The sequence below is a fragment of the Nyctibius grandis genome, chromosome 4 (assembly GCF_013368605.1).
Source record: "Nyctibius grandis isolate bNycGra1 chromosome 4, bNycGra1.pri, whole genome shotgun sequence".
Classification (NCBI taxonomy): domain Eukaryota; kingdom Metazoa; phylum Chordata; class Aves; order Nyctibiiformes; family Nyctibiidae; genus Nyctibius; species Nyctibius grandis.
In genome coordinates this window covers 104966088-104993154 of record NC_090661.1, presented here as the reverse complement: position 1 = coordinate 104993154, position 27067 = coordinate 104966088, and the positions used below count along the sequence as shown (strand labels likewise).

Sequence of the window (27067 nt, the reverse complement as noted above, 5' to 3'; positions counted from 1 at the left end):
CAGGACATATAGAAGAGGGAATAAAATAAATTAACAAAACAGAGGGGACCGAATTTCTCTGAATCCTTATTACTTTTGTCTTAGGAGATCCCAACCTTTTACTTAAACTGCAGCTCTACTGAGAAAAACTCTGTGGTGACTGTGAATAAATATCTACTTCATTGTAAATATTTTTTTCCAACATTGAGAAATAACCCGCTGTGTAGATGCAGCAGTCCCTCTGCTCTGTGAGGGGCTGGCTGCTGGAGGGCCAACACACCAGTGTGGTCCTCACAGTCCCGCTTTCACGGCTGAACTACAAATCCCATAATCCAATAAGGTCTCTCCTGGTCCCAGTTTCTGTGATGACCGTGACAGCACAGCTACAAGTTGAAATTGGGCAAAATGTCAACATTTATTCAGAAGCAAAACCATGAAAAAAGTTAAATGCTAAAAGCATTCAAAATTGGCTTAAATCTAATCTCAATCAAAAAGGGGAGCTCTGTCATTTCATTCTCAAAAATAACCGCACTGAACTTAGAATTACTGCAGAACAATACATAGAACTTGAAATCAAATAGTCCAAGCCTATGATGTGGCCCAAGATAATGTCTTCAATCAAGCTGTCACTTTTAATTTGCTATTTTCCTCTTTGGCAACATAATAGGTACTTCAAAAGATGCAGCATTACAACAGGGCCAACTAGATCATGCTGCTCAGAGCTGTATCATAGAATCACAGAATCACAGACTGGTTTGGGTTGGAAGGGACCTTAAAGATCACCTATTTCCAACCCCCTGCCACGGGCAGGGACACCTTCCACCAGACCAGGTTGCTCCCAGCCCCATCCAACCTGGCCTTGAACACTGCCAGGGAGGGGGCAGCCACAGCTTCTCTGGGCAACCTGGGCCAGGGTCTCACCACCCTCACAGCAAAGAATTGCTTCCTCAGATCTCATCTCAATCTCCCCTCTTTCAGTTTAAAACCGTTCCCCCTCGTCCTATCTCTCCATGCCCTTGTAAAAAGCCCCTCTCCAGCTTTCCTGTAGCCCCTTCAGGTACTGGAAGGTGCTAGAAGGTCTCCCCGGAGCCTTCTCTTCTCCAGGCTGAACAGCCCCAGCTCTCTCAGCCTGTCTCCAGAGCAGAGGGGCTCCAGCCCTCTGAGATCTCCGTGGCCTCCTCTGGACTCGCTCTGGCAGGTCCGTGTCCTTCTTCTGTTGGTGCCCCAGAGCTGGACGCAGCACTGCAGGGGGGGTCTCACAAGAGCGGAGCAGAGGGGCAGAATCCCCTCCCTCGCCCTGCTGGCCACGCTGCTGGGGATGCAGCCCAGGACACGGGTGGCTTTCTGGGCTGCCAGCGCATGTTGCCGGCTCATGGTGAGCTTCTCCTCACCCATCACCCCCAAGTCCTTCTCCTCAGGGCTGCTCTCAACCCATTCTCTGCCCAGCCTGTGTTTGTGCTTGGGATTGCCCCGACCCACATGCAGGACCTTGCACTTGGCCTTGTTGAGCTTCATGTGGTTCGCATGGACCCAGCTCTCCAGCCTGTCCAGGTCCCTCTGGATGCCATCCCTTCCCTCCAGCGTGTCACCACACCGCACAGCTTGGTGTCGTCGGCAAACTTGCTGAGAGCGCACTCGATCCCACTGTCCATGTCACCAACAAAGATGTTAAACAGGGCCGGTCCCAATACCGACCCCTGAGGAACGCCGCTCGTCACTGGTGTCCACTTGGACAATGAGACGTTGACCGTAACTCTTTGAGTGCAACCATCCAGCCAATTCCTTATCCACCCAGCAGTCCATCCGTCAAGTCCACATCTCTCCAATTTAGAGACAAGGATGTCATGTGGGACAGTGTCACATGCTTTGCACAAGTCCAGGTAGGTGATGTCAGTCGCTCTTTCCTTACCCACCAGCGCTGTAACCCCATCGTAGAAGGCTACCAAATTCATCAGGCACAACCTGCCCTTAGTAAAGCCATGTCGGCTGTCACCAAACCTGGGCACTGCTGCCTTCTTCTGTTTCATGCAAGCCTACACTGATACAAGCCAACTAAAAGGTATTTGCAACACAGTTTATATTTCATGACATGGGAAATACAGGAATTTCTTACAGTAGCTTGGCGTTTCCTCACAAATACTGGTTTTAAGGGCACTAGTATGTGTTAGAGGCTGTTTTGCCAAACATTTACTTCAGTAAGTGTAACTGAGATTCTGACACCTCTCTATCAGAAGTCCTTAAAAAATATATATATATAATAAAAATCACAATTTGAAAACTTGCAGTTACATTCCTCCAGCCTTTTCTTTGTGAATAGAGTCTCTCAGGAGATCGTGCTGACCTTTTAAAACCCCCTAGAAACACCACCTACATAAATAACCTCTGCTACATCGGGTAAAAGGACCTCCAGACAACATTAACATGAAGAGAGAGGTTATAGAGGGCTAATGTCAAAAAGCACTGCGAGCAATAAGTAATGCACACAAACCATGATTGATAATGACTAGCACAGAGCCTTAATTCATCTTTTCTCCATCATTTTACTGAGAGGGACCATATCAAATTAAATAGTGACCCAGCAAGGGTTTATTCAACCATACAAAGCAGGGCCATGAAGGAAAGACATATTAAAGTGGCAATGACTGCGGTGTAATTGCAGCTTCTTAAAGGAACACCACGGTTCCGAGGAAGACGGGAGATGTACACGGAGCAGCTGCATCCTGAGCAGCAAGAAAACTGAGGCACCAAGCAACGTTCAGCATCAACAGGCCCACATCACCGTGGTGAGAACTCCTCCTCAAAGCCTCACGCAGGAACTTGTGTTCCACGTACTCACAAGATGCTCTATGTTTAACTAGCCAGGAACAGGGGCAGATATTATGACAATTTTCTATAAAAAACCATGCAGAATGTAGTTCTTGCCTCAAAATGACTTCCTTTCTTTCCTTAGATCAGTTTACAGAATTAAAGAATTTATGCTCTTGTGTTTTGAGGAGTTCGCACACAAACTGTTCAAAGTACCTTTCTACTTTCCCTGTATTTCTGAATAATACGCAGCATAGGGAAAACTCAAGCCCAGTTCAGCCTTTGAACACTATCAAAACATTGTAACAGCACTATCGGTCACATTTTTACTGCTAAAGATTTTTAAAAGTCATTACATAAATTTAAAAGTCTGCAAATGAAAATATCTATGGCACCCATCAAAAAATTGTACAGTGAGAGCTTAAGAATATGAAGTCAATCTATCTAATGACAGTCTATTATGTAGTGTAATAATTTAACTGATCATTTGCTTTTTGACATAATGCTTTCATTACCCTTTATTTACCAGAAAATACAGTATAAAGAATTCAGTAAGAACATACCTATTGGAAGACCACATTTAAGTATTCGTGCATGATATAAGCAAATATAAGAAATATTGATAAATCCTCCACTTGCTCCGCTTATTTTCACATACAAAACCACGGGACATGCAAATCATTACTGCTGTCAGCTTCTTCCTACACACATCACCAGCGAAGCAGCCAACCAGCAGCAACACATAATTTCTTCACTAAAAGTTATTTCAGAAGACAGAAACACAACGATGATGCAACTTTTGAAAGAAAGATGAAGTTAAGCATTTTTTTGTGAGAAAGTTGTAAGTTATAATGTCAAGTTGGCAGCGACAGGTACGAGTATACGTGTGGTGGGTCCCTTTGTCAGCTGCTCAACAGCCTCGAAGGTCCAAGTGGGTAACGGGGGATGCAGGGCCGTGAGGTCCGAGGGGCCTGACCCTGCCAGAGCTGAAGGGTAACGCTCCAGTCCAGGTCACTGCCAAAACCAGCCGCACGTGACGGTGTGTGAGAGCACAACACGGCTGCTCACACTCACATCCAGTCACAGATACAGTATTTCTTCTCTTTTAGAACGCACCTTCTTTTTCCCTCCTGTATTTCACTAAACTCTCCAAAGAACATGTGAGTCTGTAAGAATTCCTGCCTTTGAACAGCAGAATTTATCCTTGACAGGAGTATAAACAAGGGACCTACGTTTTACAGGCCCAGCCCAAAACATGACAGTCATTCCGTAGTTTCCCTTTTCCTGAGGATGCAAAGAGTCATTACAAAACTTATTTTATGAAATAGTCATTAAAGGTAGATAATTACAATAATAAAATGTATCCTATTAAGGTGACAGCAGCAGGGTGATAACCTGACAGTCGTACCCAGACTGCCGAGACCTGCCCCACAAGGCCAAGATCAGAAGGTCCACCTCGCAGCGTGTTTGGTCAGGACACGCCTAACGCAGACCTCCATCACATCCTCTTCCAATTAAGATTTTCTTTAGGACTTATCTGTACAGCATAATTGCATTATCGTTGGAGCGTATGACTTAAAATAGTTACAAAAGCAACAGTGGTGGATGGAAACATGATGGTTCGGACCTTTGATCTGGCCCAAGTAAAAGCCAGCACAGGAGACTGGGGAGGTGCTTCAGCTCGTGCTGGAGAATGTTACCCAGGCCAGGCTGAACAAAGCAAGCAAACACATCTATGCCTCTGTATCACAAAATGACACTTGTTTTGTTGTGTAATTTGTATACTGCCCCATCCCACCCTGTAAATTACATTTAGAAACTCATAACTTGAAAACACTTACTTAATTAATGTTAACTTCAATAAATAATTCACTTAATAATAATTTGTCTATTTAACATTAAGAATGCAAAAGTTAGTAGGCTTTGGACCTCATACAGCCCAGCAGCTGAACCACTGTTTAACATCTTAAACATAAAGGTGTCACCCTTCACCTTAGACACATACTGCAGCTGAACAACATGCCTTACATATTTTGGGTCATTGATGTGCTTGAATATTTCCAACGCAGTATTTGGAAAGAAGCAAGTTTTAGGGACACGATTTAAAGAACTATACCTTGGGAAAGAGAGAGAAAATTGTTACTTATTGCAGATTTCAAAGCAACAATATTTTGACTTTAACAGATAGTCACTATCTGATCCACCATCTGTACACCAGCATAAAACCAGGTAGAGATGATATAGATCATCTGTACACTCTCAGAGAGGTATCTACATTTTAAAATATGAAAAAAAATTCCTACTTCATGTCCTAGAAAGGGGATACCACATCTTTCACCTTACAGTATTAAGCCTCTTCTCAGATCCTCTGTTAATAGGATTCCTTTAGCCAGCAGATGGATTGTGAATACAGGCAGTTTCATCTACTAAAAGACAACATAAATCATCATTGAGAAAGGAGAGACCGCAGTAAGGTTATCACCATACAGCCTTCTCCATGAAAGGTTTGCATTAAAGCATTAGTGAAATTAATTCATCTTTCATAAGAGCTTTGAGCAGTATCTGTGATCTATGATAACAACCAATTTCTCACTATGGGAAAAAAAAATTACTCAGGCCTGATAGACTACACAAATCTGCTTTTTTTTTAAATGGCCTAACATTATCTGGAGTGTTGCTCCCAGAGGCATCATTTGAGTCTTGTGCCTAGCCAAGAGGACCCATAAATCAAGACAGAAAGTTTTGTTAGTTTTATATGCAGTGGGCTGTAATTATTTTGAATTGCATTATGCCTCAATCATTGTAATTACTTTTAGATCATCCTTAAGCAGCAGTAATAAAAAGAAAAGAAATCAGTCTTAAAGCGTTTCTCACACAAAACATTATAATGGGATATGAGAAGTCTGGCTAAAACACACGAGCGCATGTAAATGTAATGTCTGGACAGATACGCTGCTCGTACAGTCCCCGTGTCAATTCAGATTTTCACAATGCACATGATTTTGTGGTCTTTTAATTAGTATTGTTATTACCAACACTTAGCTAGGAAGAAAATAGGTGATAACAAGATTAATTTTAGCTTTAAAAATAGAAACGTGTATGAGAAGCAAAATTATGTCACTGTTGGTTTTTTGATGTTGCTGTGCTTATGAGTGCTGGAGAGACACCTTGGTCTTCAGTCCAAAATTAAAAACAGCACAGTAAAAATCATCACAATTATTTTTTAATTTTTCAAGTCACATGAAAAACATGCTGGCTTGGTCTGCGCTAGGTTGCACACCAAACGAGCACGGAAAGTCACAGATCTGTGAGCATCGATGCTGCTGTTATCTGCATTAGCCTGGTCCTGGAGAGCCCGTATCACTTCCCTCTCCCACTGTGTGAAGCTCTGAAATAAAACGGGTAAATCCCCCAGCCTCGCCTGCGAGTCTTGCAGCAACACTACTACAGGGAACTGTGCTGCGTGCAGGGGCAGAACTAAACCTTCAAGGTGCTTCAGGGATTTGTTCACATCTTCATTACGAGTTTTTGTGGATTTTCTCTTTTCAGGTAAAGAATATCCCTGACAACACCAGAACGTGGTGCTTCCTCCTTAGAAAAGTCATGTAAGGTAATGCAATGAATGGGAATGGTATAAAGCTGTCAGATCCTCCAAAAGTATTTAGCTGCTTCTGGGGTTCTGGACCTAATAGTCCAACACCCGATCCCTGAGCACCCACACGAAACGGACACAGCCCCTGGCCCACAAGGCAGTGGGGAGAGCCACCAGACTCCACCGTTTCTCCAAGAGACCGAGAAGAATTGTTCATGTAAGAGGCGGTAATAAACGATGCTGAACAAGTTACAAATTTGCCAGTCTCACGATGAAACAACAGCCGTGAAACAGCGATGGAAATCATTCTTCCTGGGTATCAATGAACAATCCATAATTTGGCCTGTTGCTGTTCGGCGCGATAACGGCGCTCGCACGCTGCTGTTCAGCGCTCTGTGCTACAATCAAATCACTCACAGCGCTGTTCGCCTCCTACTTACGTTCTCAATCACCCAGAGTGCTACACTTTATCGCTGATGGAGGAGAAAAATAAATATCTGAGTAATCGGTTGAAGCTCCTTCAAAATGATGTAACGCTTAACTTCACAGAAGTATTTAAGACGTTTATTCACAGGGGTAAAAGCCAGTAAAATTATGTCAAAAGGCAGTTTCCCTTCCAGTACAGAGATACAGAATACAAAACCAAATAATTTAGTATCAAAGTCAAGAAAAAGAATAACCTACATCCCATCAACCCCGTAATTATGCAATACTGTTCCAAGCACACATGCACTACATAAATATCTGTGTGTATTTATGAATTCTAAATTAATTTGCAAAGTTTATTTAGTTTTTTCTAATATTAAAGTAGCAATGTGCCCGTTTGATCCACAAATATAGAAATTCAACAAACGATTCACTTGGCTTGTAGTAAACACCAACCCATGTTCTAGATGTTCTTAAGAAACTAAAAATGAGCAAATTAAAGTCCACATCAAAGAAGAGAACTGCAGGCAAAGGCTGCCCTTACACGTGCAATCACACTTGCAGGCGCAGCGGAGGGAAACCCTTGGGTTTCCTTGTCAAACCTTCTGGGTTTGACAAGACCTTGGCCTTCAACCCCAGACACGCAGCGTTCCACAGTGCTCCAGAGAACAACGAAAGAGGCAGTCCTGGGGCAGCCTCAGAGGAAAACCTCGACACGTTCTCTGGTCACGGGTGTCTGGGCACCAGCAACCAACCACCTTTTCCCCACAGCCGTGCAGGGGCTGCAGCAGCACCCAGCTGTACCAAACAGAACCCGGGATCGCTGCAGCCGTGACCACAGAGCTGCTGCCGCTCAAATGCCACCCGTTCAAAGCCGCCTCTCGCCTGCCAAGGAGTAAGTCTCCCTGAAAGAGACTCGCAGTTGGCACTGGGTGCTATTTCTGTGGGTTTAAGTGCACAAACAAGTCTTTCCATCACTGTCTCCATCCTTCACAAGGATTTCCTACTATACAAACAACTCCATCTCCATTTGGTAAATCCATGCAATGGCTTAAAATATATATTATAGGTGACAAGAAACCGACAAATAAAACCAAAAAAAAACCCCAAGACTGGATTCTGACCTTATTTACATTACCAAGAGTAGCTACTCAAGTCATCAGAGCAAGTCAGAACCAAACCTGATGTTTGGGAACGCTCCACGGGATTGTACGTACCTCAGGGAAATAATCCTGTGGAAACTTCTCCTTTTCCAGCATGGGCGTGCTTTCTAAAGTGTCTGAGTAGATTTCTTTCCCAGTAACCTTTTTATACTTCTTAGCTAGGAAGAGATATGAAATATAATTAACACACGTGTCTTTAACATTATAAGCAACTTACAGCACTAACTGGCAAAGCAGTGGTATCTGCAAAAGAGGTGGCACGGTCTTAGCAGAAACATGCAAGCACTGAGCTGTTCTGGGACAAGAGAAGGGACCACTAAAGCATGTACAACCACACGTGTTTATATCAGGTATCTTCAAGCTACACAGCTAGCAGTACTGCTATTTTTACTATCCAGAGCACTGTCAAGCATGGTACTTCCAGGAGATGCCTGTTTGTGTCCTCAGACAGCATTCAGCAATCTACATTGGATAATTAACATGAAAATTAGTTAATACAGAACACATTAAGGTGAAAATTATTACTTATGAGTAGAGATTATCCCTGGCAATGTGTGCTTGCAGCCCAGAACGAGCTACCAGCACAGGAGGCCGACATGTGAATTTAAAGCTGGAACAGGTGCTGTGTTTGTAAGAGACTTAGTGGTAAAGCACATCGTCCTCCAAAGCCTTTGAGGGTCGGTCACACCACAGACAGAATCAGCACCGACTCTTCAGCCTTAACGATCCACCCATGGATCTGTACAGCTCATAAACAAGAGGTTCTGCTTCTTGATCCACTTCCTACTTGGTCTCTCTCCTGATCAGGACAATGCATTGGCATGTCTGAAGGCGAGAACCTGACTTAATTTACTAAACTCCTCCGGCACAGGGATTTGGGCAGCTGCCTTACAGCTACCATTGGGCTGGAACTACCCAACTGGATTGAGTTTTGTCTAGGAATGCCTACGAGAAAAACTCCAACTATTATCAAGAGCCCTGAACTGCCCAGTTCTACTGGATATCTGGTGAAAATACCGAGCAATACAAAAACTTGTCACTTTAAGCTGTCTAGATAAAGTATTTTATATAATCCAAGGAAGCATTTACTGTAATGTAGCAATATATCTTCAGAGGGGAAAAAAAAGTCTTATTCTTTATGTGCCAATCACTTTGAGATCTGGCTCCCACAGGAAGACTAAACAAATGTCCCGATAAACTAATGTGGCATCATTTTAAGAAGATCATGGATGGATGCGCCTCTTTCAGCAAGTTTAACGGTGTCAGCGAAAAGATCCCGGCGTCACTCAGGATACAGAAACGTTTGGCAGAACGGAGAGGACTGCAGGCTCCCGCGGTGAAGGCAGCGCCTGGCAGGAGGGAGGCACGTTACCATCAGCTTGGTCAGCAAGCCCCTCCGTTGGATGATGGCCCTTCAGAACACAGAGCTCGCCAACAGTTTCAACTGTCAGCAAACTCTGGGGCCTCTAACCCCTGTAAAAACAGTCTAACACCTTCTGCCGTAGCAAATAATACGTGAGGCTGGAGGAGAAAATTGTTCTCATTTTAAAACTCAAATATGTCTTCCTGAGGACTGAAAAACAGAGACCATCTTTTTTTTCCAAAGATTGTATTCAGTCACATCCAACTGTGCAGTGAATTTTGAAAAGACACAGTGATGTTAGTGGAATATCGAATCGTATATAAACACCCATTTTTTGCATGCTTTTGAGCAGAGCCAGAATTTCATAATGACTTTTGTGCAGAGAACGTTTGTATCCATTTGGATTTTTCCTCGGATTTAGGAGATTAATACACTGTGAAAACGTCAAAAGTCATGAGAGAAGAGGCAAGTTTTACGCTTCCCCTGAAAGATGGGAGCCTTCAGGGCCATATTTTACAAACACTACACGGGGAGACTGATTCTGCTCTCCATTAAGAGAACAGCAGGTGACTTACAACACCGATTCAGGGTAGCACCAGCTTTCCTTGGATTTTTATTAAGGGCTTTTTCTTTCCAAGTGATGACTGGGGCAAACATCTTTATGTGCATGGTTCACACCTCCTCTGGCTTTGCTAAGGTTTTGCCAAGCAAAACGAAGCACTGAACATTTAAAGCATTTATTTTTTGGAATAAGTATCTGCTTATTTCTTTTACAGCAATTATTTTCCCCGACACTTTTTCCTTTAATTTCCTCACTCTTCTTGTATTCTCGTTAAAAAGCCATACAGTAGCGAATAAGCTGTCAATACATGACTAATAAACTCAGAGAGCTCCCCTTCTCCTCAAACAGTTGTCCTGCCACCCTGCCAGATGTCACCAGAGCAGGACACGTCTCACCTATGACCCGCGGGAGGGAACTTCGGGTGGAATTCAGAGGGAAACTGCTACCCTCCCGCGCGGCTGCGATGAAGCTGTGGGCCCAGGAGTTAGGTGTGCAGATACAGTTCCCGTATCACTGACACACAAAGCCACTCACATGGCAAAAGGAATAAACAGTCACTAACAACGGAGCAGCCGGCTGGTCGGTCCAGGACTGGGGTGACGCCTTGGACACCTGGCTTCACATGCAACGTCCATTTCCCCAGTATTTCCCCCCTGCACAGAGTCCATCGGACAAGGAACATCCTCTATCGTTATTTACTTTGGGAGAAAGACTAGACGTGACCCCTCATTAGAAGTCCCACATCACTACTGAGTTTTCCAGTCTCTCAGAAATAAAATCTACTCTGAACTGCCTGTGATATTTCAGCTAAATTTTTCCTTCAGCATCGAAACCGATGATGACAGGAGGACTTATGTTGGCTAAATCTTGAACTGCTATATATGTTCAAATATTTCAGGGATGGAAGACCCTGTACCCTCAATTACACGAGCAGAGAGAAATCTGTCTCTACTGAGAACAAAAATAATGAATATATATAATTACGACAATTAGTTCACTCCATAGTTACCACCATTTCAACAGTGTCTCACATTAATGGGGTGCCAGATGTAGCATTAATGTGATTCAGTTCAGTAAGCTAAATGAAGCTCAGAAGGTTTTTGTATTTAACATACAGACTGTTCTCAACTGAAATAACATAAATTTTATATAATCTTTTCTACGTACACCTCAGGAAGCATTCAGTAATTTTCTATGCTATTTCTAATATTTAATGTACATCGCCCAGCATTACTTTTAAACTTCTGAGATTTACCAAGACCTCCAACCTGATGGATCAATGTGGGTTAAAAACAATGACACCCTCCTACTGACCTGCACTGCTCCAAAGTAATTTAAGCCATAAATCTACCTCAGCTGCTTTGCAAAATGACCATCACTGTTGGACATTTAAGGTCTTGGCCTATATCTGATCTACAGGGAAGAAGCCTGCGGCCATTCAGAGTTCTTCTGAAAGGATCTCTATGGATCCAAAGGTCCATCTGCATGGGAATGATTAATGCTCCGGTTTTCAACCTGTGCCCAGTCCATTGACTTCTTCTAAGAGGTCTATAAAAGGTAAGAAAAGTAACGTCTGCCACCAATGGCCTTGCATGCATTAGACAGAAGTCTGCGTATCATGGAGAAAACCGCCAGGCACCACTATCAGAAAAGACGACAGAAAAGCTGCCTTGATGTACAAAGCCAATTGACAATTAACATTTAATTCCCTCACTTACCTTTAAAATCAAACTGGTAGATGTTTTTCAAAGATTCATGAAGAAAGTAAAAACTTCCTAGAGCCTGTAAAAACAACAATAAAACAAGAAATTATATAAAAAAAAAATCTACTTTGGCTAACTGAAACAAAAAAAGTATCATGCTTTCCAATTGAAAAAACAGAAGAAATTAAATACTAATAAATAAATTACTAATTTTTACATTTTCTAAGATGTATAAAGATATTAATTTCCTTTGTTGTTTCTCTGAAGTTTCATAAGCCATTATAGAGAAGATCCTTAACAGTTGCCTAAACATGGTAGGGGCACAACTACCAGGTGTTCTTGTAGAAATATCGCACAGATGGATGCAGCAAGACAGACAAGTACCTTTCTAAACACGGAACAGATCCCCACAATTCTTTTATGAAAGCCTGACAATTTCTGATTCACTTTCAGAGCAAAACAAATGCTTTTGGAGACGGTGCAAGGCAGAAGCAAGAGAAGGGCTGAGAGATTCAATAGCTTTTGAGAGCCGGTCACAGGTTTTCCATCTTCCTCCCGAGCTGTGCGGAGCGAATGACGTTGCCAGCCGCAGAGCAGGCACAACACAACATCTACCAGGAGTGTTGGGAATATTTGCACACGCTTGTACGGCTTCCCCTGCTCCCAGGTGTTGTGGCAATACCGACCATGACCAAACAGCACAGCACGTCCATCTTTGCCAGCCACCCCTGGAGAGCAACCGCTACTCCCAGCTTCCGTGTGCACCCTACAGAGACAAGTATTTTCTCACTGTGCGCTGACCTGAAGAATATAACTATATCTAGCAGAGGCTTAGATGCCTGAATACACATTAAGTTTCTCGACAGTGGCAGAACTGAAGTGTAAGCTGAAGTAGAGTTTAGTCCCGCAACAATACATGAAAAATTTGTGTTACTACCGAAAATAAAATACTATGTGGTCACAGTTTGGTTTTAGATAGGAGTTGTAACTCCTCCTGCTGATCTAGTCCTGAGCAACTATTCTTTTTAGTTTTTTTCAAAACAGCGACCTAACCCAACTACAGAATTCTGTTCCAGTTTTAAAGGTTAGTCCATGACCAAGTAAGGCATGTAAACACAGAAGTAATCTCTGCCGCGTTCAAAAAAGTGTGTAAGTTCCCATGTCAGCAAACTGATTTTAAAAGCACACCGAAATCCATCCACACTCAGCAAAACATTAGTGCCTCTTCCTTACAAATACTTAAGTACTTTCCTGGTTTCTGAAGGTTTCCGAGATCTCAATCCTCAGCGCACTACTGAGGCAAGCCCCTCTGCCCAGGATGCCCCTCCAGCACAGCCCCAGCTGCACAGGCACAAGCACTCTGGTCCCAACGCGGACGGGGCCGACACGCCACCCACCTTCACCTTGGTGTGCTGTCCAGCTGGGGAGGACGGCACCCAGCCTACCGGGGATTCCGGGACCCTTTTCTCTGCCACAGACTTCCCGTGAGACATGAGGAAATCCTCTCCAAGCTTCCCACACCTAATAACGACCCATCCCTCATTCTCTGGGTACCCACTCTCAGCCCTCTGGGGTCCAGTTTACCGAAGGGCTGGGGGAACTCGGCTGCAGCTGGCACCAACGGCTCTGTGCTCCAAACGCACCAGCGCAGCAGAGTGAAAATAACGCCTGTTGCAATCGCAGCGTCTTACGGCAGTGAAATAAAGAAATGGAGACCTGAAGCGCAAGAGACCACCTAGCCCAGAGGTGGTTCTCAAACACGGCAGGTAACACGCCCACGGCCACATGCCAGCAGCAGACGGCCACGGCAGAGCCTGCAGAGGCTGGCGAGGGAGTGCTGCACGGCTTGCCACGTCAGGGAGAGCTGGGCATCCCTCATCGGGCCCAGCACCCACACCCAGGCAGGACCCAGCGCATCCCAGACCCACGCGTTTAGTGACTGTGTCTGAGAGACACGCGAGAGGCAACAGAGAAAGACAACCCTGTCACCACAGAAAGGACAGTTCCTCCACCAGAACATTTTCCAGGGTTCGCCAGTCACACATTTAGGCCATGCCTGATAAACAATTTTCTAACTTGCACCGAAAACCTCTGCAGACAAAGGCTTCCACAACCTCCTGGAATTTCCCCCCATCCCAAAGCTTACAAAGTTTCTCTAACACGGACAGTCCTGTTTGCCTTCCTGCTCCGGTCTTCTCCTCCCATCCGCACAGCAGTGACCCCCGCTCCTGGTCCTGTCAGGCGGCTAACCCGGGGTGCCCAGGCCGAGACACCTACACGCACGCTGAGCCTGCTACTTGATTTTACTTCTTCACAGTCATGATACACCGTTTTCCTCCAGTTACTGAGAGAAAACTCACATATTAGAAGAGAGTAAAGGAAAATCAAGTGAGCAGACTTTGGAGTGGAATATAAAAAAATGTATAAAATTTAAATGAGAACTTGATGAGCCTTTAAATACACCTGATGCACTCAACAGAAGTTGGGGGGGAACAGCCTGACACTGGATAAACTTATTGAGAAGTATAAAGGAAGCAAAGCATTAAACAAAAAGGATGATTTAGTTTCATTTTGTCTTTTAGTCCTACAACGACAGAGACCCTCCTGCAGAGCAGTGTTTTGGTCCAGTGACTGCTGCATTATTTATGAGCCGCCGCACATCCACAGATTAAACATTTGCTGATTTGTCAAAAGCACAAACATGAGGTCCTGCCCATCTCCTTGACATATTAGTCCATCCAACAGAAAACACTGTCACACATTTAATTGATGAGCACACTTCCCTGCGACCCAGGCAGCTTCCTTTAGGTCTCTGCTTTGCTTTTTTATAACATGGAAGAGGCAAATAAGAAAATGCAGGAGACGCTGGTGTAGAGGACTCAAGGTTAACTATCCTGCAGCAAGGACACACTGCCAGAAAAAAAATAAATCCTTGTACAAGATAAAAACATTGCCACCCGATATTTAATGTCTAAGTGAAGAAATTGTCATTAGCAATAGAAAACGCTGCTGTCTTAAGCTAAACTTTCACGATACTCTGGCCTTTGGATTTTAAAACCAGGAGATTATTCTTAAATAGCAATATGTTTAGAGAGAGGTTTTTTGTAGAGAAAAGTATATTTTGTCTCTCAGAGAGCTAAAACTACACAGAAGTCTTAAAATCATGTGCATGCTACAGGTGCATATTCAACAAAATTCAGTTGTTGTAGTGGAAAATAATTTTCCTAAACTCAGGCAGCAAATCCTAGGTTACAAGTTCCTGCTTCTCTGAACGCACGTAGGCACTGCTCAGACGCATCATCACCGCGGGAAAACACGGATGGGAGAAAGGTATTTTCAGAATTCTTGATAAAACTAGATTACGGGGCGGCTGGTCAAACGCAGGGGCTTGGGATGGGGTTAGAGCGCGGGGCCTGGCTGTGGTACCCGTGCTTCACGTGGCCTTGCGAAGGCAGGCACAGGGACGGGGACGAGCAGGTGTCCCACAACACGGCTCTGCATCACAGGATTTCACCTTACACATAAGCATCTTATATTCTTAATATCGATGCATTTTATACACAGGCAGCTTTTATCCTACCGAAATCAGCGTGGTCGACTGTGAAGTAAAGTACTGAGTGGAAGGACACTACAGCTGAGCTCTTACCTGCTTATTTATTTAGAGAGCTGACCTTAGATAAAAGCTTAGAACGTAAGTATTACATCAAATTTAAATAACTTGAATCTGATATATATATCTGTATCATAAAAAAAGGGAAGTATAAACAGCTGGATGAGTTCTCAGTTATAAAATCTAGTTAAATACGATTACTCTATTTTACCAGGAGCTATTATTAACTTAACAGAGTGCATTAAAGTCATGTTCTCTAGACTTGAGTCACTCTCTCCCCTCTTACTCTTCCTGAATTCTTCCCAGCTGGTCCATCTCTTTCTTCAATGCACAGGGAAAAATCTGACATGTATAAAGATAACATTTTGTTATATAATATTACTCTGTAACAACTCAGTATAAGGATATAGCTTTATTTCAGCTCCTTATATGGTCTTCAGAAGAAAAAAAAAATGAGCCTTGGCAAGCACCTGGGAAATAGCATCCTAAGTGCCTCAAGTCTGAAAAATTTAAAGGCAAATGAAAGAGGGATCCTGGACTGGGAAACCCTGGGCTACGTCAGTAACGTGGCCAATTCAGCCCAGCTAAAACATCTAAACACTGTTTTTAAGGGAGCTTTTCTTGTCCTCACGCCCTAGGGTAGCCGAGTGATGCAGGCTGGAAGAGAGCTCTGGGGTCTCCAGCCCAGGGCTGAGAGCTGGGCTGCCCAGGGCACTGCCCAGGGCACTCAAGGATCTTCAGGGCTGGAGCCTGCCTCCCCTCTGAAGCCTCTGTTTCAGGGTTTGACCACCTCAGCATAAACTTTTTTCCCTTTATTCGCATTGGAATTCCCCTTGCCACAGCTGAGAAGGAAATGTAAGGCTCACTAGAAGAAAATATTTGGAGATAGTGACCTACCCAAATCAGACAGAAGTGATTTTAAAGACAGGTGAAAATTTAGATCTAGGTGACAGGGTTATGAATTCTGAAGCTTCTCTACGTAACATGTCAACAAGTAAACCAAGAAGAATCAAGATGCTCTAAGAGCTGTTTTATTTGGATGCCATAATTCTATTAAAAATAGTACTGCCACTTGTGCTTAAGCTACAGCTTTATTTCTGAGCATCCTGATTTGCTCACTGCTTGACTTCTTGCAGTTTAAAACTCATTTTTAACAACTAATTTTGAAGAATTATGCAGCACAAGTTCGGTTTGATAGTCTACATTTGTAGCACTGAGCGTCAACTAATTGTGCACAAAGACTCCCTGATAGTGATTAAGTAACACCGAACAGTTTCAGGAACTGATACTGCTAACATTAAGATAGGCTTTGACTGTGTAATTCTAAACACACCGTTGAAAAGCAGCAAAGCTATAATGGAATGGAAATTACGGCTATCACTATCTTCCGCATTGTTATAGACTTAATCAGGTTTATGTACATAAATGTTAGCTTGTAAAAATAATGGAGTGCAGTTACAATTCACTGCCCCAACACAATGACATATAAGTAAAAAGGAACTTTCTTTCAGGGCCTAACGCCTAGGCCCTTTTGTTGAGGAGATTATGTTATTCAATTTATTTCTCATAAAATGACAGTTTAACAATAAAGATAAATTATATTAATTCGAACTCTAGAACTTTGCTTTATTTTCTTATTTACAATTTTAATAGTCCTTGGGGAAAGAAGTAGTGGCACTTACAGTAGCAGCAGTACATACAGTATCTGAGTAATATAATACAGAAACACACTACAAACTACAAACTGCCCCAAACAGTTCAACTTTTAAAAATTTCAAATGCATAGAAAGAAAAGCATTATTTGTTCCGCTTCAAGGGTTGTTAAATTGATTACTTCTGCTGTTAGCACAAATTCTGTGCCGTCTGTAAGCAGGTGCTTTTACCAAAACACAACCTCAGAAGTCGTGCTGTGGATTGTATCTTACTTTCTCCGGTTCTGCTACACCTACGTCAGTGATGCACAACAGCGAATCAGCCGATCTGCAAAAAGTGAAGCCCTCTACGAGAGCCTTTCTAGAGTAGGAGCCTGAAAAATAAAGTGCCCTGAAGGTCACCAAAGTTAACTTTAGTGTACAGTTGGGGAGGACGCGTGCTCTGCAACTGAGGCCCCCCCCCGACAGTGCCGCAGTTACCCGCTGAACGGATGAACCTGTTGACTTTCATCTCAAGCGTTGAGAGCAACCTCATTCCTGAGATGAAGGCTCAGACACAGCGCAGCAAGCTCTCACTAGCCACTCTGAACCCGAATCGTAGTTGTACTGCACCAAGAAATGAACAGGAGATGGTACACGCTCTGCTGTACGTGTAACGTCCTACTGGAGTGAAGTGAAGGGAACAGGACAGTCTTCTCTGCTTATCTCTGCAAACATGGACTAGTCTTGGAAACCGTATTTCAGTAGCTCTGTCGCAGAGCGGTGACTGGATAGCTCACAGTTTGGCTCACATCAGAAAGGTCTTAATTTTTTGGCCAACCTGCCAACCCTTGGGTCTGTAACTGTATCATCAACATCACCTCGGATTCAGTAATACCAGAAGTTTCTGAAAGCTCAGGAAGATCAGCACAACCTCAGGCAGTCACAGGGACCACGGGTGTAATTCTCTGGACTGATGACCAGCCAGGCAGCTTTCTACCCTACGAGCAGAGCCAGGAGCTACCAGCACAGAAAGTGTTTCATCAGAGTTTGAGTTGCCTAGTTACTCCCGTAAGTACACACACAATTCACAGTAATACCCGTGGCCGTGAGGAAATACCACACAGTCACTGCTGGCGGCTCTGTTTAAATTTACTCACATTTTGCTTCATAGAGGAGTTTAAGCATTGTGAACAGGCATGAATACATATAGATACACACCCTAACTAAAACAGCAGAAAGCATCCCAGTGGAAAGTCAGACAGGACAGTCACGAACAACAGTAGTTTTTAGCTTGGCCAAGTAGCTCAGAAATGCACAAGAATGCTAAAACTGATGGCCGATTATTCTTCTATCTCCCCTGTACGTTATAACTAAATAGCTTTGGTTTAACACTCCTAAAATCAGTTAGACCTGCACACAAAATCCTACAGGTAGACTAGGGAAAATTTCCTGTGTGAACTCCTAGAAACTCTTTCAATATCACAACCACTAATTGTAGAGTACACAGTCAAATACATCCCAGCTTCTGAAAGCTTTTGTGAGAACGGCCCTTACGGAAATGTTCAGGAACTCGGTGAAAAGGCCAGCGATTATCTCACGGCAATACTGTTAGTAACAAAATGCCCTTTTTCAGGACTGACAGAAGTACTTGACTGTTCTTACCATGTGTGTGTACAGAACCGTACTACCAGCTGTAGGAACAGATAGCAAGATTTAACTTACAGTTAGCTCATGTTAATTGGAAGAGGTTTCCATCTCCCCTCCAAAATGTATTACAGAGAAAAAACTAGATACCTTCTCCCTGTTAGTAGACTGAAGTTAAATGTTCACTGCTTTGAATGAGGTTCCAGAATGATACTCGGTACAATATGGGAAATTTCTTTCATCATTCCACGCCAAAAGACTCATCTGGAAAAACTGGTACTGATGGCAAGATAAACAAATTGATTCTGATGGATTACACATCTGGCATTATTAAAAACACTATTCCTTTGATTGTACAGAAATCTTGCCACAAAAGCCTGAAGATTTAAACAGCTATAATTTTTTTAACGAGTAATTGGCATATAATTTCTTTTTAAAGCACATCATTTCAACTGTGGAAATTTAATGCATAAAGGAAATACCTGAATAAAAGTTTAATTACTGTACGGAGTAAACATTTACTGCATTACCTCACTAAATGTGATAAAGCTAATATATAAAGATTGCTTTAAATAAATTCAAAATAAATTGCCAATGATGACACAGAAACTGTAATTCATGTAGTCATAAAATCCATAATTAGCTTTAATGAATATTTAAAGTCAAAGTTCAACCCAACTTTTTCAATGTTTAACCTACTATATCAATATAGTTCAAGGAATTCATTTATCATCGAACATGACAATGTCTGAATATTAATTAGCGCGGGGCACCGCTGACAGGAAGCCCTTATCTCTTACCAGTGCTTTTGGCCATGCCGTGTGTCAACAGTGTGTTTGCCAGGCCCAGTTTTATTGATTACCTGCCTGTTTTGCTAACAACAATTAAAAAAATATTTTACATATTTATAAACCTGACCATCAAGAGCACGTATTAGTTTCACATCAGTAAAACGGAGTCTATTAGCCGCCCCATTTCGGCCAGGGGAGCGCAGCGAGCGAGCAGCGGCTCCAGACTGGCAGACAATAATGTTGCACAAAAGCGCTGTTATCGGGTGCCGTGCGGGGACGCCTTATCGGCCGTCACTTATGTCGCAGCGCAGTGCAAGGGACTTCAAACAGAACCTTCCCCACGGCCCCTCGGCGGGCATGCAGGCCCCGGGCCTGCAGTGACCCCCGCCCGCCCGCCGCTGCCAGGCCGGGGCCTGCTCCCCTGGGCCGGGCCTATGGCCGCAGCCAGCCCTGCGGTGGGACAGCCACGGCCCACCGGCCCCGGACTGCGCCAGGAACGAGCCGCAGGCCGCCCTGGGTCTCTGGGGCAGATCAGAAACACTTAGCAAAAACACCTGCCCTAAGTTTGCCTTAAAAAAATTAATTTTGGTGCAAATGTCACTTTTCAAGCAATGAAGGAAGGGCACGACGCGAGGGCAGCCTGGTTCTAACACCTCAAACAGCAACCGACAAAGGAACTGCAAACCAGGAGCGATGTTAAAGCATATGCTTGTCAGCTCTGATCACGGGCTACTCGATCCAGTGTGGCTAAATCAACACTAAATGTCTATTATTCATTCAAGGTTAAAAAACCAGGCTGGGTACACAGATCAACTCATTATAAAATAGTCTATCACTTGTTATTTGCAAACAAATTAGGTGTCCAGCAATTTATCATTTCCTGAATTAGACTTATCAGCTAAAGTACATACAATTAAACTGCTATTGAGCTTCCCCCCAAGCAGGCCTCGTCCCCCTGACGTGCAGACAGCCGGAGCCCGAACCAGACCGTTTCAAACAATTACACATTACTTCTGCAGCTGCGTATCTCAAACACAGGTATCGGCTTAATTTCAACAGTATTTGAATAATTATACCTTTAATAAAGTGTAAAAGTGAGTGGGCTCCAAACAGTCAGTGACAAACTTACAAAACTCTCTCAGCATACTGTAACTTGGTCTGTATCCAAAATATCTGCTTAGTTACACGTGATGCTCTTATTAAAGTAAATGGAACTACTCACTTGAGAAGAGCAAAACCACTGGCAGGACTGGTGTTGAAGACTATCTTACTCCATAAACCCTAAAACAATGTTACGCATCATAATATAGACATACCTATGTTGTAAAGAGGCAGCTTGCAGTACCACAACTTGCTTGCCCAATTGCTAGTATCTTACCAGTTTCTCCAGTGACCATGTCCCAGTTCAATGCTGCTGAAGCAGCGGAGACTTCTGACAGCAGAAGCCTGCGGGTACAGCTGGTGGGGAAAAAAAAAGGGTATCTAGCACTAGGTCCACCCAAATCCTGATCATTTGTTTACTATATTAGACCTATACCTACAACGATACGTCTGTATTTCTAGATTAATTTCCACACGCTGGTTTGACTTTAAAAGTTATAATTTCTTTGTAGTTATTTATTTGATGGACCTGCCAATTTTTCAAACTGACCCTCTCAGCCGTACTGTTGCAGCCAGGCAGTGAAGTTACACTTCTGACTACTTTGTGCCAGCTGAATAACCTCACGCTTGCCATGTTTCCAGCTTCAATGAGCTGTCAGAATATGCAGTGTGATTTCTAACCATTCTCAACTAATGCCACAATCTTTCCTGTTAAGTCGTAGTTTAGCAGCACCAGACATACCTTTAACTTCTAGCACCGCCCCCTCACTCTTTTCCTTCTTACTTCTTCTGAACAGTTCTTTTAACTGTGACCATCGAACTATCAAGAGGAGTAGTCACTACAAATTTACCACTAAAAAAATCCAAATATTAAAAAATACGTTCTGATTTTTTTGTTTTTATAGTAGTTGAATTAAATGTAATTCAGGAAACAAGTAATCCATGAGTGTTTATGTTTAGTTTTATAGCTTGTACTATTTACTTCTGGACTCATTGCCAAGATTTAGATATTTTCAAATGGGCTTACCTGTTCAGGTTTTAAAAAGGTTGTGACCTGTCTAGATGACAGACTGGAGTAAGTGTTTTAAAAATTCTAAGACATCTAAATCCCAAATCATTTAGATGCTTGAATCAAGAGACTTGTTGGCAGAGCTGGTCTTTATGGATACCTCAGAGAGGTGTCTCTGCTCACAGCAACCAATAGTACATTTTCAGGAAAAAAATGAGGTCCCAGGAGCTTTCATTTTCCTGCTCTTAGGACTAACAAAATGAGTGGTCTTCAGCTAACATGATCCACCTCTACTACCTCCTCTTTATAATTTCTTTATTGCATCAATATAGCAAATGAAAAATCATATTGAATTTTTAAAGGTTCTTTGGGACTAGTTAATTCAAGAAGAAAAGAAAAAATCAACAAATAAAAAATCTGAGCTATGTATAGACATGACTGGTAAGTAAAAGAATAATCTGTATGTAACCTACCGCATTGACGAAGAATATTTAATACCACTTTTGATACTGACATCTTTTACAAAGAGGTTTAACATTTTAATTACAGACAGACCAAGGAGCCAACAAGAGTTAAGGAAAGTGTATGTATGCTGAACAGTTAAGAAAGCGGCCACTTATCAATATTCCTGAACTCAGAGCAGAACCTTCACAAAGCCATTAATCACACTGTTATTTAATATTTCTATTACACCAGCACTCTGGAGGCCCCCAATCAGGATAAGAGGCACACAGCTTGGCTCCGCACCAGTGCGAACGGGAGGTTGTCTGAGTGCAGGATCCAAAGGTGCAGTTCAGGGCCACACTCTGAATTCTGCCCCAGCAACTCTGTGATGGGCCCGACTGCAAGAACGGCGTGTGATCACACAGCCAGACCCTCTGCCGAGGACTCTGCCGGGGGCCTCACAGCCAGTGAGTGAATGGCTCACTGCTGCTCTCAATATTCACTGGTTCTTCAGTATGAGGAGAGAGAGAGAAAATCTGATTTCTATCTGTGAGCACAGCAGACAGGATAAGCATGAGTGTACCTAAAAAGAGATATGCAGTTAAAGGCTTAAACACTTAACGGTTATTTCAGCGTTAAACCTCACGGAGAGCCAAAACTATTCCCCAGGCTGTTAGAAGTTCTCGGCAAACAGAGCTCAAAATATTGTACAAAGAGCCAGATTTATCCAGTGGATATTGTACCACTTCACAGACAGAGACACTGAGCTTGAGCCTCAGACTGCAGAAGAGAATACAAAGGTGCAGAATGCTGTTTTTCAGGGAGCAAGCTATATTCTATTTCACATTTATTTTTGTAATCATTTTAGGAGTGTAACCAATAGCAACGGAGACCAAAGCAGCACTTCACCTCTTCCAGAAATGTATTCCCTATTCCCATGCACTGTGGCGCTCCCAGTGCTGCACAAGTGGGTGCACCACGCAACCCCCCAAAGGGGCGCAGCCGTGGCAAGGGCAGACGTGACCTTGGCACGCAGCACGTCGGATACAGCCGTGGTCAGAAAAGCGCTCACGCAGCCGCAGAGCGCGATGGTGGGGCATCATCTGGAACCATGCTAACAAGTCTGATCTCCCACGCAAAAGGCTTGACCACGCTGGAAAAAGGCCGTCAGGATTAGAGAGTAAGATCCTGTCATACAAGAAGGGTCTAAAAGAGGCTGCCTGTACCCCAGCAAAACGAAGGAAAGCTGCAAATGAACCACGATGAGGAGCAGCACCGGGAGTGGAAAGAACTGTTTAAGCTGAAGAGCAACGCCGACACAGGACAAAGCAGATCCAACTGAACAGAAATTCATCTAGACTAGTTACAGCTATCTGATAACCTTGAGGAGACCGAGTACGTGGAATACCCTTCTGGGAACACTCCCCTGATCTGCGAGGGCAGAAGGCAGATGCTGCGAGGGCAACAATCCTGACTAGTTCTGAAGCAAAACTTGACAGACGTACGTGAGCCCAACCAGAAACCCAGGGCCGTTTCTTTCAGTGTTTCTGCTCCTACGGATCAGGGGCTCCCTCACTACCCGCCAAACCCCAGCACGCAGCTCCGGTCGGTAAACGAGCTGGACATGGGAAAGCTCTGCACATCGCTCGGGGGCAGCGGCAGGAAGAAATGCCCTGCACGACTCCCTCACTGCTTGTGCACCCGGTGAGGTGGCTGGTCCGCGCTGCGCTTCCCCAGCCAGCGACCAGTCCCTCCCGCCTGTGTTGTACGAGATACAATTTCCCTTTGGCAGGGCTGCTGGGACTGGGATGCAACTTGGAGGGCTTCTGATCAGATGGGAGAGACTGCTGGATGTTTAATGTTTTACCATATTTTTCTTCCACTTAAAAAAAAAAAGCTTCATTTTGTAGGAAACTCGTAAGCTGGATGACTCTTGCCACACTTACTCGACTCTAAATAATTTTAATTTAAAAAACTTTAAATCAATTTAGTATTCCATTGATATATTCTTACATAATACACTCAAGATGGCAAATTCAATTTGATGGGGAGGCATTAATGCCCATTTCATTTAGTATTATCCAGGTCATCTCCACACAGGAAAGCACCATGTGGTAAAAGGTTGTATTTAGCGTGTCACAGTCACCGGTGGTTGTTTTGTATCTCAAAGAACCTTTGTAACTGCCTCAAAATAAGAGATGATTGATTTACAAAGTACCAAATTTCAAATTTCATATTCTAGGCCTAAACATCAAATAATTGGACAAAGCTGTCCCCCTGTCTGACCCATCACAATCAAGCCCCTTTCAAGGTTGACTGCCTGCGTAAGAAATATGTGCATAATTTCATTTTGTCTCCTGTCCAACATCCAATGTTAGAAGTTAATTAAATTGCTTGTCCATTGTATTCATCCACTTACAAAGTTAATGATATTCTGTTCCTGAATTAAGGAGAATTTTATAAAGCCTGCGCTATGGAACCTGGCATGCTGTACACTGAGGAGCTGAACTCTGTCATGGTTCCTGATTGCAGCTCTCCTAATTAGGAAACAAAATGAATGTTTCTGTGTCTGCCAATGCAGAGGACAAGTCATTCCAACAGCGAGGGTAAATGCTTTGTACAATAGCAACTTAATAATATCTCATGTTTGACTATAATAAATTCTGCAGGATTAATAAACCTGTTAAATTTTTAAATTACCATAACAAAGATGAACTGCAGCGTAACAAGACAGCCTTAAAAAAGGGACGCAGGTTTGAGGGAGAGAACAGTTTCTCGCAAGGGCATCAACCTTGAGGACGCTGAAATCACCGGATTCGCGTTCTTGCATGAGATGAGGAAGGAAAACATAACGATATGGCAATCTGCTGGAGCCGGCTGAGAAGCCAGGACTAATGATTTAAACCAGACTGCTCTTGTGCGTTTGGCCTAGATGCCAAGCTCTGGTACCTGTGCCGCAGGTTTTTTAATTATTATTGCTAAGAAGGGGCCAAACCCAGTATTTCCTAGCAGGCTTCACTTCACCGAAATGAAGAGCAATATGATTTATGTGACTAGATACTATAAGCCCTTGCACCCTTTGCACCACTTGCTGCACTGATTCCCTAAAGGTATAATGATATAAAACAAAGCAGCAATAATATAATGATTTAAGCTTACTCTGTCAAAGTTCATTAAAAATATTGAGAACTGAGTTAGAAAGAATCCTAAAAATAAATTTCAGTGCATGCAAACTAAAATAAGAGCATAAACGAAAACACATCCAGCATCGTTGGTTTAGTGAACATAAGAAAATGTCAGGATTACTGAAAAGAAAATAAGTTTCCTGGAATTATATACAATAATTATATGTAAAATAACAGAATGCCTGCTGCATTGTGCATTTCTTTGTGTACATTTAGGAGCAATACTTTGTGATAATTAAACTATGCTCAGCATTTTCTTCAAGTGGTCCGATTTCCAAAACAAGGCTACATTCACCAATCCAAAAGATGTATTTTGACTAATGTAACTTTTGTGAATTGAAACTCATTAAATAGTATTGGCAAATCAATAAGGACATAAAGATGTAAAGCTTTTCCTTACGAAATAAACCAAATTATACTCTTCTAATCTGAATACTCAGTCAAGTCACTTGATAATTAAATCATGTGGAAAACCTGCCTTGTTATTAAAATCTTTTCAGAATGTTTATGTAAATGGGAGTATGCACATATATAATACATATTATTTCTATTCCTACCTTTCAGAACTTTTCAATTTCAATTACAACTCTGTAATTTTTATTGGGAATCACATTACATGCATGATAGATATAAGCTAATTAAAGGACAACCAATTCTAAGAGATGGCCAACAATGAACCTAAACAGTTTACAAATTACCTACTGTCACTCAACTGGTGCATGCAATGTCTGTGGACAATTACAGAAAAGCTTTAATTGATTTTTAAAATTCCAATAATACGGTACATTGTGTACATTTATAAGTACTCTGCTGGTACTCAGGATTTTAGAATTAAAGTAACTGTTGGGATCACCAACACAAACTCCTGGCGTAGTGCGGAGCCTAGGTTTGAAGTTCAACTTATGCACCCCAAACCAGCCATATCTACATCTCAGATTGTACAAATACCCATTTTACGTGGTATAATGCTTTAAGCTAATCATATTTTTAAAGGAACATGTTCCTCTTAGCAAACTTACTTGAAGTTTGTTACAGACGTGCAGGTTCCATTGCTCTGATGACAGACAAGAATGTTTTTCTCTTTGAATTCTGGCAAGCCATGGAGGAAACCAAATTGCTCAAGGAAAAACTAGAAACTGTCACCCTCTGATTCACTGGTAACACAGCCAGCAAGCAGCAGAGCTCTTCAAAGCTCTTCTGTCTCAACATCTGAAAAGCCTGAATAAAAAGAGGTTTACTATGGCCTGTTTATGCTGCTGCCTCCTGGTTTTAACAAGGCTCAGAGAACCAGTAATGAGAAGCAAAGATGAAGCAAAGGCTTGGTCTCCAGCAAAGGTCTCTTCCCAGCATGGAAACCCCAAAGACATTACTTTATGCCAATAAAAGAAATTCCAGCAATTCTGCTGATCTAGGTAAGTCGCTTGCCGATGCTCTGTTCCTAAACAGGTAATTCATTTTGTGAGGCTACTCCTGTATCAGACAGACATCAGATAAATAGTCAGAAGAAAGTAAATGCTGGCTCACACCTTCTGATCTTATACTGGTGAGAGCGCTGAGACGAACAAGGCGTTAGGATGAATGTGCCTTAATCTGCCAGCTCCTGGGGCACGCCAGCTCGTGATTTATCCTGCAGCAGAAACCCAGCTTCATGGCCGGACGAACTTGGAAGGATGCCACCCTCCCTGCTGCAAAAGCTCATTTCACAAAGGAAACACCACAAACAGTTGAGGAAGAAGCTGCTAGAAATACGTTTGCCGTATCTTGGAACTGTAATTCATCATTTCTATTAACGCTTCACCTTTCAAAGTCTCAGATGAACCTTCAGCTATTGAACTGCCACAAAGGTATTCATGGTGGTGCGCTAGAACCAACAATACAATCCTGCTCGAAGGTTTACCATCTTAATTTGCGGGTGTTTTTTTTTCCCTACAAAGGCAGCATTTGAATACCCGTGCCTGACTTTTAAAAAAAATTCAAAAAACAACACAAATGTCTCTATCGAGCATATGAAAAGTGAGCTCAGGATTACTTCATTTACTAGTCTGTCACCACCGCC

At 42.9% G+C, this 27067-nt stretch overlaps 1 protein-coding gene across 2 annotated transcripts in view; it reads right to left on the bottom strand.

Annotated features, from left to right (window-relative positions):
- INPP5A (inositol polyphosphate-5-phosphatase A) overlaps nucleotides 1-27067 on the bottom strand; it is a 208902-nt gene that overhangs the window by 85996 nt on the left and 95839 nt on the right. For both annotated transcript variants that reach the window (XM_068398292.1, XM_068398293.1), the window contains exons 5-6: nucleotides 11609-11672; nucleotides 8020-8123 (exon numbers count right to left, since the gene is read on the bottom strand). In XM_068398292.1, the coding sequence (XP_068254393.1) occupies nucleotides 8020-8123; nucleotides 11609-11672 (168 nt within the window). The remainder of the gene's footprint in view (nucleotides 1-8019; nucleotides 8124-11608; nucleotides 11673-27067) is intronic.